The sequence below is a fragment of the Oncorhynchus clarkii genome, chromosome 32 (assembly GCF_045791955.1).
Source record: "Oncorhynchus clarkii lewisi isolate Uvic-CL-2024 chromosome 32, UVic_Ocla_1.0, whole genome shotgun sequence".
Taxonomy (NCBI): domain Eukaryota; kingdom Metazoa; phylum Chordata; class Actinopteri; order Salmoniformes; family Salmonidae; genus Oncorhynchus; species Oncorhynchus clarkii.
The window spans coordinates 37,443,670-37,457,388 of record NC_092178.1 but is presented as its reverse complement, the minus strand read 5'-3'; the positions used below and the strand labels follow the sequence as shown (position 1 = coordinate 37,457,388).

Sequence of the window (13,719 nt, the reverse complement as noted above, 5' to 3'; positions counted from 1 at the left end):
GCAGAGATTATGTGCAGTTAATGCATGTCACGTTCTGACCTTAGTTCCTTTGTTTTGTCTTTGTTTTAGTATGGTCAGGGCGTGAGTTGGGGTGGGCAGTCTATGTTCTTTTTTCTATGATTTGGGATTTCTGTGTTTGGCCTGGTATGGTTCTCAATCAGAGGCAGCTGTCAATCGTTGTCCCTGATTGAGAACCATACTTAGGTAGCTTGTTTTCACCTTTGAGTTGTGGGTGATTATTTTCTGTTGTGTGTCTTCACCAGACAGGACTGTTTCGTTGTCGTTTCCGTCTTTCACTTTGTTGTTTTGGATTTCAGTGTTCAGTTTGATTCATTAAATATTTACATCATGAACACATACGACGCTGCGCTTTGGTCCTCTTCTTCTTCCACTGACGACCGTTACAGAATCACCCACCACCAAAGGACCAAGCAGCGTGGTATCGGGCAGCAGCGAGATCTGCAGCGAGATTACTCCTCCTCAGACGAAGAGGAGGAAATCCGTTACATATAGTGTGGACTGCAAGAGAGAAGGTCCAGACCATATAAACTCAGCTAAAAAAGAAACGTCCTCTCACTGTCAACTGCTTTTATTTTCAGCAAACTTAACGTGTAAATATTTGTATGAACATAACAAGATTCAACAACTGAGACATAAACTGAACAAGTTCCACAGACATGTGACTAACAGAAATGGAATAATGAGTCCCTGAACAAAGGGGGGGTCAAAATCAAAAGTAACAGTCAGTATCTGGTGTGGCCACCAGCTGCATTAAGTACTGCAGTGCACCTCCTCCTCATGGACTGCACCAGATTTGCCAGTTCTTGCTGTGAGATGTTACCCCACTCTTCCACTAAGGCACCTGCAAGTTCCTGGAAATGTCTGGGGGGAATGGCCCTAGCCCTCACCCTCCTATCCAACAGGTTCCAGACGTGCTCCATGGGATTGAGATCCCGGCTCTTCGCTGGCCATGGCAGAACACTGACATTCCTGTCTTGCAGGAAATCACGCACAGAACGAGCAGTATGGCTGGTGGAATTGTCATGCTGGTGGGTCATGTCAAGATGAGCCTGCAGGAAGTGTACCACATGAGGGAGGAGGATGTCTTCCCTGTAATGCACAGCGTTGAGATTGTCTGCAATGACAACAAGCTCAGTTCGATGATGCTGTGACACACCGCCCCAGACCATGACGGACACTCCACCTCCAAATCGATCCCACTCCAGAGTACAGGCCTCGGTGTAACGCTCATTCCTTTGACGATAAACACGAATCCGACCATCACCCCTGGTGAGACAAAACCTTGACTCATCAAAGAGCAGTCCTGTCTGGTCCAGCGACGGTGGGTTTGTGCCCATAGGCAACATTGTTGCCAGTGATGTCTGGTGAGGATCTGCCTTACAACAGGCCTACAAGCCCTCAGTCCAGCCTCTCTCAGCCTATTGTGGACAGTCTGAGCACTGATGGAGGGATTGTGTGTTCCTGGTGTAACTCGGGCAGTTGTTGTTGCCATCCTGTACCTGTCCCGCTGGTGTGATGTTCGGTAGTACCGATCCTGTGCAGGTGTTGTTACACGTGGTCAGCCACTGTGAGGACGATCAGCTGTTCGTCCTGTCTCCCTGTAGCACTGTTTTAGGCGTCTCGCAGTACGGACTTTGCAATTTATTGCTCTGGCCACATTTGCAGTCCTCGTGCCTCCTTGCAGCATGCCTAAGGTAAGTTCACGCATCTTTCTTTTGGTGTTTTTCAGAGTCAGTAGAAAGGCCTCTTTAGTGTCCTAAGTTTTCATAACTGTGACCTTAATTACCTACCGTCTGTAAGCTGTTAGTGTCTTGATTAATGGCTGTTCCACAGGTGCATGTTCATTAACTGTTTATGGTTCATTGAACAAGCATGGGAAACAGTGTTTGAACCCTTTACAATTTGGATTTTTACGAATTATCTTTGAAAACTATATTTTTTTGCTGAGCTTATGCTATAAAGGTCTTCAGGCACCACCAATGCAACCAGCCCTCTACTGGCCCCTTGAGACATTAGTGGCCCTGTGCCGCATTGCCCTCCAATATCTATACAGGCTACTTTTAAAGCACTCATTTCCTTCAAGGCAAGCTTCACTTGTTAAATATCTTGGGCGTTCACTTGACAAGCCTAAATGTCAAGCTACATAGTTGACTGTATGGCAACACCTCATGCCTGGTGTTATAGGCAGAGGTCAATACACAAGAGCAAACAAGAGCACTTAGCTCGTCAGATGCTACGGAATACAATGATTCACTGACATTAACACAGAGCAAACGAGGAAGATGTTTTGCTCTAAACTCTGTTCCCCAAAGAGTCTATTTCTTGCATGCTTCCTTCCTGAAAGGCCAGAGCGATCAGAACTCTAGCTTGTTAGGAGGTGTTAATTGGAGTTAGTCAGATTCTTCACTTTCTGTCAAGGAGTCTGACAACAGAATTAATTAGAATATGGGGTATTTAAGTCAATTCAAATGGGAATCATTGAAGGCAGGATTTTTAAGTTCTCACTAATTTCTCATTGCGAATGTTATGACTTCTCCCTTCACTACAACTAACCATTTGGACAATGGATAAATTGTAGTGAAAAAATGTCTGTGAAAGGGAATATACAGTGCCGGAAGGTATTCAGACCCATTGACTTTTCCATATTTTGTTAGGTTACAGCCTTATTCTAATATTGATTTAATTGTTTTTTCCCCCCTCATTAATCTACACACAATACACCATAATGACAAAGCTGAAACTGTTTTTTCGAATGGTTTGCTAATTTATCTAAAATAAAAAAATAAAAATTAAATATCACATTACATAAGTATTCAGACCATTTACTCAGTATTTTGGCAGCGATTACAGCCTCGAGTTGGGTATAACTTGGCACACCTGTATTTGGGGAGTTTATCCCATTATTCTCTGCAGATCCTCTCAAGGTTGAATGTGGAGAGTTGCTGAACAGCTATTTTCAGATCTCTCCAGAGATGTTCGATCGGGTTCAAGGTTTCATCAGACCAGAGAATCTTGGTTATCAGGGTCTGAGAATTTTTAGGTTGCTTTTGGAAAACTCCAATCGGGCTGTCACGTGCCTTTTACTGAGGAGTGGCTTCTGTCTGGTCACTCTACCATAAAGGCCTGATTGGTGGAGTGCTGCAGAGATGGTTGTCTTTCTGGAAGGTTCTCCTATCTCCACAGAGGAACTCTAGAGCTCTGTCCGAGTGAGGTATTTCTCTTTTTAAATCTGCTAACATTTCTAAAAACCTGTTTTTACTTAGTCATTAGGGGGTATTGTGTGTAGATTGCTGAAGATTTTTTTTTGTTCAATCCATTTTAGAATAAGTCTGTAAAGTAACAAAATGTGTAAATAGTCAAGGGGTCTGAATACTTTCTGAAGGCACTGTATTATCCATTATTTATACTGGTTTACAACAATTTAATGGTGAATTAATATATAGTTTTGCATGATCAGGAAGGTTTTACAGCAAATTTCCTGCAATTCTACCCATTTTGCCATGACTTACGAAAATTATGACAATATGACATTTGCATAAGAGTGACTAACTAAATCTATGGGGGCCTCCTTGAGGTCACGGCCAGCTTTATAGAATTGCAGAAAGTTTTGGTTCAAACTGAAAAATGTTCCCTTCTCCCCCATTGCAAAATGTGTAGAATTGACAGAAATGAAAACGTACATTTTTTCTCTCTCCATAGTCAAGAGAGGGACAGGGGGTGGGGGGTAACTGAGTCCAGTTATATGCATAAATGAGCTAGCAAATGGTGGATGGTGTAAGGCCTAACAATATCCTGTAATGACTTCTTAACGGAAGTGCACAGTCTTATTATACAGTTAACAGTCTTTCGCGGTGCTGGTGGTGGACTTTCGCGATGCTGACACCCAGGCCTTACACCATCCACCACACATCATGTCATATTAAACTCATACATTGTAATAATAACAGGCTAATATTAATAACAATAATGATCAGGTAATTATTATCTATAATATGGATATGGTTGTGGTCTATGTAGATGAATGACTATAGTCGTATTTTGTCTAAATGGCGTTAGCTCCAACAGGCTGCATTAAGTCCATCACAAAAACTTGAATGTTGTATTTTTTCACATTTTGAAAATTAAAATAAAAAATAAGGCAAATTAGGTCAATTTTAACAAATTATAAATGTATCTCAGACCAACGCGCTCGTGCGGGGCACAAGCACAGCTATATCTCCAAGCATGTCAAATGAATGCGTCGGAGTTATTGCGAAAGGTACGAATTAAACAAAAATATTTGGTTGTCCAAGATGATCATGGGTGATAATCAAAAAGATTTGTCATCAACATACCGGGGGAATCCTCATCTACAAATACTTTCTGGCCTGCATACGCTCGTGCACGTTCGTGATCACAATGAAAATGGTGAGTAGCCTCATGATAATCATACTGTAGCTAAAGTTACACTTAATTGTTTGTGGTTGGGTCAACCATACCATAATCCCAAATCATTTATTATGTTGGACATTTCCAAAAATTAGGCCTATAACTGTTCATTTAAATTAAAGGTAGACTCATCGATAATACGTAGGCTAGGTGCAGAAATTAAACAGAATAGCGGGTACATTTTGTAGTATTTACAGACATTCAATCTCTCCCTGTCTGTTGTCCCCACATGCTTCAAAATTTCAATTATTGTTCCTGTATCCAAGAAAGCGAAAGTAACTGACCGAAATGACTATAGCCCCGAAGCATTCACTTATGTCATCATGAACTGCTTTGAGAATCTAGTTAAGGATCATATCACCTCCAATTTACCCGACACAATTTACCCGTCCGATTCCACGGACGACGCAATCGCCAATGTACTGCACACTGCCCTATCCCACCTGGATAAGAGGAATACCTATGTAAGAAGGCTGTTCATTGACTACAGCTCAGCCTTCAATGCCATAGTGCCCTCCTAGCTCATCACTAAGCTCAGATTGCTCCCTGTGCAACTGGGTCCTAGACTTCTTGACAGGCCAAGGCCAACCAGGTGGTGAAGGTAGGCAACAAGACCTCCTCCACTCTGATCCTCAACATAGCGGCCACACAGGGGTACACGCTCAGCTCCCTGCTGTACTTCATGTTCACCCATGACTACGTGACCACACTCATCTCCAACTCAATCAAGTTTACTGATGACACCACAGTGGTAGGCCTGATTACCAACAATGATGAGACAGCCTACAGGGAGGAGGTGAGAGGCAGAGCGGTGCCAGGAAAATAACCTCTCCCTCAATGGAAACAAAACGAAGAAGCTGATCTTGGACAACAGGAGATGGCAGAGAGAACACACCCCCATCCACCCCGATGTAGCTGCAGCAGAGGGTCAAAAGCTTCAAGCCCTCTGTGTGCACATCACTGAGGATCTGAAATGGTCCCTTCACACCGACCAGTGCAACCATGCCTCTTCAATAGGCTGAATAAATTCAGTGAGCCACGGCTTGTTAACCCCACTACAATCCAGAAGGCGGAGACAGTACAAGTGCATCAAAGCTGGGACCGAGAGACTGAAAAACAGCTATCTCCAGGCCATCAGACTGTTAAACAGTCACCACTAGCCAGCCTCCACCCAGTACCCTGCCCTGAACCTCACACTGTCACTAGCCAGCTACCACCCATTACTCTACCCTGCATCTTAGACTGCTGACCTATGTACATAGTAATTGAACATTTTAATAATGCTGACATGACATTTTACCCACTTACTATGTATTCTAGTCATTGATCACTCAACTATTGCTATACACATTTATACACACATATTCTGGACTCGTTCAGAAGCTAATTTCCTGCAAATTCTATTTTACCATGAGGCTTAAATATTGTATTCTTGACATAGCTAATTCTAATGCTGTACATTGCATTTGAGTTGCAGCCAACATTTATATACTGGATTCTTGACTTTCGTGCACATTCCGTGCACATATGCTATGTGTGGCTGTACGAGGGCAAGGACTTGTATCTCCCATCTCAGTAGCTGCAATTGGCATGTAATTTCACGGAGTCGTCCTTAAGTAAATGTATATTATTGACAATAAACGAGACAATTTGCAAAGTGGGACATTGTTTATGAAAAGCTTGTTTTTATTACCCATTTCATAACACCTCATGAAGACAGTTTTGTACAAGATACATCACATACTAAAGTGCACAAATACTGTACAACAAAATTACCTTAAATAAAATCACATTAGTAAAAAATTAAATCAACTGGGGACATGCTTTAAAAACATTTGTCACAATGCATGTGTGTTTGGGGAGTGTAAGTAATCTGTGCAGCTTGCTTGGGAGCACAAAGCTTTGGCACCTTTAGAAGAAAAGGGTATTTAAAAAATAAAAAAAAGGGGAAAAAAAAGTGGGCACTCAATTTAAAACAAAAGAATACGATTTTAATAAATAGTCTTTAGGGGCTCGTGTAAAAGGCATAGTAGCCCATGCCTTTGGGGTTGTCTTTGTTGTACTCTTCCGTTGTGGTCAAGTTCTCACACTTGATGGTGGGGGAGTTCTCTGTGCTCGACCCACCAGGTGACATCCGGCGTCTCTTGCAGACCATGGAGTACACGCCCGAATCGGTAGAGTCCACAGATTTCAGCGAGTGGGACGTCTCTACCCAAGTGGAGGCTGCGGTGCTCTCCTCGGGCAGCTTGTCTTTGCTAGCAGCCAGTTGGTCGTCTGTGAAGGCTGGGGGGCTGGGCCGAGGGGACCAGGGCAGGCCTGTGGTCATCTTCCTCTGGTAAGTGCTTCTGGTGCCCCAGCCGGCCGCCATTGAGGCGAAGGCCGAGTCGGGGTAGTAGCTGAGGGCGTGGGAGGTCTGGAGGGGCAGGGGCTTGATGCCGTAGGACAGCAGACTGCTGGCTGAGTAGTCCTGGTCGTAGGATAGGTCAAGCTTGTTGGAGCCCGACTGCTGGACCGGGGTGACGAACCAGCGCTGAGCCGAGCTGGCCCCGGCATCCTCAGCCTGGGGGGAGAGGAGACTGTTTGTCTGGGGCACGGCCCGCTCCCCAGTGTAGAAGCGGTTCTGTGGCAGGTTGTTGACAAACTGGTCCTGGAAGAAGGGCTGCATGGCATAGCGGGCACCCGGCACAATCTGGTGAGAGCGAGGGGAGGCTGTCGGGGATGGGGTCAGCCTGTCACCCTCTGGGGCTGTGTACATCCTGTGGAAGAGAGACAAGAAAGGTCCAAGGATGAGTCGTTGGCAAAAGAAAAACAAGTTCACACTTGAGACTAAAAGTTAGCAGAGCAGGGGAAAAAATGGCCACAATACCACATGCAAAAAAGTCAGTCATTGTCACTTACGAGTCATAGTTGTCTCTGAAGCCTTTAGCAAAGGGGTTGTGGTCGATTTTAAGCTGTGTGATCTGGAAAGGAGAGATCGATGTTCAAGCCATGGTCAGAAGTGTTGACAAAAACCCATTTTATAGACAGTCAATATTCACAGAGTATACCAAACACTAGGAACACCTTAATGTTGAGTTAGCGCCACCCCTTTCCCTCAGAACGTCCTCAATTCCTTGGGGATATGAACTCTAGTGTTGAAAGCAGTCCACAGGGATGCTGGCCCCTGTTGACCCCAATGCTTCCCACAGTTAAGTTGGATGTCCTTTGGGTGCCGGACAATTACTGATACACATGGGAAACTTGTGAAAAACCCAGCAGCGTTGCAGTTCTTGACACAAACCGGTGTGCCTGGTTCCTACTACCATACCCTGTTAAAAGGCACTTAAATCTTTTGTCTTGCCCATTCACCCTCTGAATGGCACACATACACAATCCATGTCTCAATTGTGTCTCAAGACTTAAATAATTATTTAACCCATCTCCTTCCCTTAATCTACACTGATTGAATTGGATTTAACAAGTGACATCAACAAGGGATCGTAGCTTTCACCTGGTCAGTCTATGGCAGGTGTTCTTAATGTTTTGTGTACTCAGTGCAGAAACTTAAGAAAAATCTTAAGATTTATCTAGATTGATAGTAGTGGGTATCTTACATCTGTGTTCTGGTAGGCAGTGACTGCAATGAACTGGTTCTCTGGGAAAGTAAAGGTCTGTGTCTTGGCATCACTGCCTATGTCCTCCACTCCCTCTTCGGTGACCTCCACGATGTGCAGCCGAGGCTGGTATTTGTGCAGAGACTGCAGGACAATCATCTCCAAAAAAAAGGTGTGAATTCAAAGTTAGTGCTTGGGTTTTTCATGCTTTCAAAACAGTTAATGTGGTCAGTTATTTGTCACGTCACCAATTACTTTGGAGATTTTTGCCAATAGCACTGTCAAAATACAGAAATATGGTTTTGGACGGATTTGTGATGTAGAACACCATAGACCGCTTTTTAAAACCAGCCAAAGACATTTGAGTCCAAATGAATAAATTTCAGTGTAGGCCTCACCTGTGTGTTGTTATTATTTGCCCCCTTGTTGTTGGTCAGCTTCAGTTTGCCGAAGGAGATCTCTTGCCTCATCCAGTGAGCGCCAGTGTTTGGGGATTCAGGATGAACATACATCTTGTTACCTGTGATTTAATAAAATGTGGGACATAAAACATAAAAATATTGAAGTACAATGCAGCACAAATGCAAAACAAAAATATAAGGATTAACAGTGATATTTTCCCATTTCTTAATTTGAACTTCTGTTACACGTGTCAAACTCTATACATTTCCAAAAAGACCAGCAATTTGCTAATTTACTATTATGGAATCACATGCTCAGGATTTCAATTTTCAAAAGCAATCAGATGTAAAACTGGAGCTATTAGGCTAATATGTAAATATGGTTAAATTGCACAGGTAAAAACATTTTGGGAGAAAATGGAAGATTGAAGTTCACTATTTTCATGTTATTAAACCTTCATTGGTAAGCCATTTTACACCATATGGAGAGAAAAAAAGATGACTAATAATTAATAATAATTTAATCCGTTTTCCAGGAAAACTGGAAACGGGTCAAGCACATTAGAGACCAATAGACCAATAGACCAATGTTACCAGCTAACAATGTTTGAATGGTTGTCTTTTCTTTTAAAATGGGGATGATCAACCAACAAAAAACATGTATAGGTAAAGTGATGGTGTGGTTGGAAACGACCAGCAGCACAGCATAAATGACCAGTTAATTGGGTGTAAATGTTAGGGAAATGTGTATTGACATCTAACGAAACGTTCCTAATTGACAAGCTATGCGTCATCGAAATGTAATTTCATTTCCGTTAATTGAAATGTGCTGCTTCTGTAGGCCTATAGAGAACTTATTTTGAAAATATCCCTCTAAATAGGGAGCTTACATTACAGGTGCATTTAATATTAGTCTCACCTTGCATGTTGTTGTCTGCTTTCCCACAAGTAACCCACTTTCCACCTTGAAATCGCCAGTGATTTGGATCGGCCAACACGACCTCAACAAATACGTTGTAATGCGCGGTCAAGTTAAGTCCAGTGATGTTGAAACTGAGAAATGGAAACATCCGCCTGAAAGAAAATACATATTGTCACAATTATGCAATTTCAAGTGTTTACTCAAACGAAAATTATCAGAGGGAGTCGTTGCATTCAAGAGAATTGGTAAGGTTAGGTCAATACTAATCAATATTTGACACTTTTCCTCACTTAGGCTATTCCTGCACGAAAAAAAACGTATTAAACGTTTGTATAGACGACATAATAATTTACAAATACACAAATATATGTACCAGTCAAATGTATGGCTATTCATAAAAATGGTGTGAATAACATTTGTCAAAATATGCAAATATGACACCAAAATATAAACGACTATTGGAACATCAGATGGGCGGATATTTAGTAAGGTAGCCATCATCAAACATGACATTCCATCAACTTGTCTCCAACGTCTCTCTCTGCTCACCTGCCCTGTTTCGTGATGATCATCTCCGTCTGGAATCGGTGAAACTTGAGCCACAGGGGCCGATTGCAGAGATAAACTTGAGCCCTCGTTCCCGGTGTGGACCCTGGGAGAGCCATGGAACCAATACCTGAACCCGTTCCCGGATAGGAGGGGTACAGGCAACCTGGACCCTGGCCGAACTGGTAGCTACTGCCAAACTGACTCCGGCTAGGGCACACGGAGGATGAAAAGCCTGCCGGTGGCAGGACCGATCCGTAATGAAGGGAGGAATACCTGGATCCATTTGACCCGCTGTACATTGTCCCAGTTTGTCCTGCGTATGGAAAGAGGGAACACTGATTTGCCACATCGGAGCTCGTCTGTGAGGACGAGATAAAGTATCTGTCAGAGCCAAGTTCATCTATGTGGTACCGCCTGCCAGTGGACTGGTCATCTTCACCGAGGACCGGTGAGCCTTTTCTTCCGTCTGGGGCAGCTTTAGTCCCTGTGAAGGCATTGCCCTCTCCCTCTCCCATCATGGCGTTCCCCACTCCGCTCAAATATTTATTGGGACCGTTACTTGGTTCGGATTCCGTCCGGTCAACTTCTTGATATTCGATCTGCGATGGCCCCGGGCTATTATTTGCACTATCTGACGACGAGAGGTTATAAAAAGTATTGGGTAAGTTGATGGTTGATGCGCTGGGAAGAATATTCTCCAGCTGCATTATTTTTGAAATAGCACACACTACAAAAATTTAAAGGATCCAAAAATTGGCTACAATTACAACCATCAAGACGCTACACCACTGCGCCCTGGTATGAGTCCTCTGTGTGCGGCTCGCCACTCCTCTGCTAACTAATGTTGACCTTCTCAGTTGCACCTACGAATTTACGCTTACTATACGATTATGATCTGCTCACGAATTGTTCAAGGGCTCTTATATGATCGCCTTATTCACACACCCAACTCACTGCAGGCATCAGGGGAGGAGCTTTTGGGGATCCATGGAATAGGCTACAGCCCTCCCCATGCCCATTGGTTCAACTCACTGATTTAATTCAATTAGACATAGGCTACCATAATTGACATAGGCTAACCATTGTACATTTGCACTGACTTTGGGTAGCCTATAACGAAATCACCATTTAGATAATGATTTAGGCTATTCTACAGGCCCATGATATTGAATTGGCTAAACAGTTAGTCATGCGCAATGTTAGGGAATATTATCGATAAAAGTCAGTCTGTAAGCAACGACTTTTGCTGAACATTTTACACTTTGATTAAAATATGCCCGAAGGACTAGAAAAATCAGAGTTTCTTCCCGAAACATATCAAAGTAATTGGGAGATACACACAAGGTGTTCACCCACTGACCAGAGTGGGTGAAAACGCGCTTTGGTTATGAAGTTGAACTTCCTTTTGTTATAAAATATAGTATGAAGACATGATTATTCATGTTCTGAATCGTTCGGTACGGTCTCTAACATATCATTAGCGTTCTGCCCAAAAGGTCGGATCTAATATAATGCATCCGATGACAAGCACCAAGCTCTGTTGACATAGCGGTGCGCGTTTCTCGTAACAACTGGAGAAAATTACTTTACAAAGTTGTTTCCACGTGTCGCAAAATTAACTAATTGAATTACGTGTAAAATATTTAGGAAATAAGCTATGCTCAGTAAGTACTCAGTTGAGATTTCAGAGATGGGCCTACGCTTGTTTTTTTTAAAGAATTCTTCGAAAAAAACAGGAATGTCGAATTAATATAAAGCGTATACTAAAATATGAAAATACTACATGTCATGTCTCAAACGCGATGTCCATCTTACCTCTATACTGCGGATTCGAGAAGATAGATGGGTTAAATGGGAAAATGAGCCTGTCAAGTAGCCAATAGGCTAGATTCTGTGCAAGAATTAAGGCTCTGACACGATGCAATTTTTCCAGATTTTTGACCACTTTTTTCTTCTCGTCTCCATTAGTCACCCGAATTCTGGCCATCCTACAAGGGTAAACACTCCAATAACGTTTGATCGGATTATGATGGAGACATGAGGTTTAGATCATTGGTTTTCTTGGAATATCTACATAATTAAAATGTTACTCTTGTAAAAAAATACAAATTAATAAAAAATAATCTTGGATTGAAACTATTTCGGATTATTGTGTTACTTTACGCATTCCTCGGGGCTATATTGTATGTGCGAATTCGTACCCTTTCCAAGTTACAACAACAAACCTTATGCAGTTAATTAGAACGTCGATTTTCCCACAAACAATTCCTAGCAGCGTCTAATCAGTCCGCACGTGCGCTAAACGTCACGTTTAGGCTCCCCATGCATATCAACTCATGATTTGTTGTTTTCTCTGTTGAGAACTCTTTTATGTATGTCAAATGGAAATGCCTCCCATTGAAAAATCTATCTTCGAATACTAGGAAAGTGTGCATGTTGAAATTCAAATTATAAGTTAAAATGATGTGAAATAATAAAATAACTTTACTTTATTTACATCATTACGCACGCGACAGCAGCCAGTCCTCATCTGTCTTCCAGTCCTCATCTGTTCTTTCTGAAGTGACACATTTGTTTGCAGCACCAATTATGTGAAGTGACTGTGAGCCTGTTTACAGGAAACGATGAAAAAAGTGTTACCTGTAAGGTCTGTGGTTTACACAATTCAAATAAATAATCCATTTTTGAGATTAGTTTGTTATTAATCTCACAAAAAGGCTACTCATGAAACATATATTCATAAATGACCATCAATTGAGAACAATTGAATAACCTATAATTAAAGGGAAAATAGTCTAAACAATCATGGCTCTCAATCAAGCAAATAATATGTAGCCTAGGTAAGGCCTACTTTTGGGAATGGTTTCATTGAATGGGATAGCAAGATGATTAGCCTAGATGTAATCAAATTCCCAAAACCTATATTTAAATAAACTGATATTAATAGATTTTTTGTATTTTATTTTAATTGTAATAATCATAACTCTTAGATTTAAAAACAAACATTTTTAATTTAATGTAACATCTGATCGTGTCCTCATAATCAAACGGTTATGCTATATGAAAGGGATATGCGGATACAAATCCCACAGGGTTGCTTTTCTCCAAGAAAAGGAAAACGGCCAATTATTTTTCCGTCTGAGGTAACCGGTGATGTATAAGGAAGAGACAGCTCGGGAAAGAGCCACAGCGTTATCTAAATTCCGTATTAGGAATACGAAGAGTACATGTATAGAGGCTTGGCAGTGGAAGCCTGCGTGCCCCACGAAGAAAAACACTACACTGCCACTTCGCGTTGACACCCATAAAGCCCATTGGCCACTATTGCACATTCAAAAGGTGACGCAAACGTAGCTTTTAAATGTGTCATTTTTATTTGGCGGTCTGCTAAAGATAACATAATGTCTACTCAAACATAAGATTGTTTATGCTTAATTTATTTTAGAAACGAATTGGTTTAAATAGGTTAATAGTAGGCTATTGCACAAACATACACAAATAAAAGGTGTAGGAATTAGATATCTGTTATGAAATGTATCCCCTAAACTAAAACTAACATCCCCAGAAAAAAATGTTTTGGCATACAAGCTACTCGATTATGTTCACTGCTCACTGTGAAGTATTGTAGAGATGTGAGAATTAACCTAGTTTTGAGCAGCAGCCGCCTTGTTTCACGGTGGGACTATCTGGGACAGCGTTCTTTAGTGACTGTGCAGAGCAAACAGAAATAACATCAGGCTACTATAATTCCAATACTGAAATTGGACAATACCATTTACCCAATTCTTATGTCTCCTTTCAGACA

The 13,719-nt window shown here is 41.9% G+C and overlaps 1 protein-coding gene across 2 annotated transcripts; it reads right to left on the bottom strand.

The window, feature by feature from the left end:
* Window positions 1–6,113: 6,113 nt before the first annotated feature.
* On the bottom strand, window positions 6,114–13,198 carry LOC139392354 (eomesodermin-like). Of its 2 annotated transcripts, XM_071140287.1 has the most exons (7): window positions 12,403–13,198; window positions 9,915–10,227; window positions 9,363–9,517; window positions 8,441–8,562; window positions 8,043–8,201; window positions 7,348–7,409; window positions 6,114–7,205 (listed from the first exon to the last, which is right to left on the bottom strand). In XM_071140287.1, exons 2-7 carry the CDS (start codon window positions 10,211–10,213, stop codon window positions 6,455–6,457), a joined length of 1,548 nt encoding a protein of 515 aa, XP_070996388.1. In that variant the 5' UTR covers window positions 10,214–10,227; window positions 12,403–13,198; the 3' UTR covers window positions 6,114–6,454. The 2 variants fall into 2 exon arrangements, with proteins under 2 accessions (XP_070996388.1, XP_070996386.1); XM_071140285.1 differs by lacking the exon at window positions 12,403–13,198 and having other exon boundaries at window positions 9,915–10,728.
* Window positions 13,199–13,719: the final 521 nt, after the last annotated feature.

Bases quoted from the DNA above. Each gene is read 5' to 3' on its own strand.
- LOC139392354 (XM_071140285.1), bottom strand. From the start codon at position 10,621: ATGCAGCTGGAGAATATTCTTCCCAGCGCATCAACCATCAACTTACCC. The intron at 8,202-8,440 runs GTGAGGCCTACA...TTTTTTTTGGAG, and splicing joins CAAATAATAACAACACACAG to ATGATTGTCCTGCAGTCTCT. The intron at 7,410-8,042 runs GTAAGATACCCA...TCTCCTTTCCAG, and splicing joins CTGCCTACCAGAACACAGAT to ATCACACAGCTTAAAATCGA.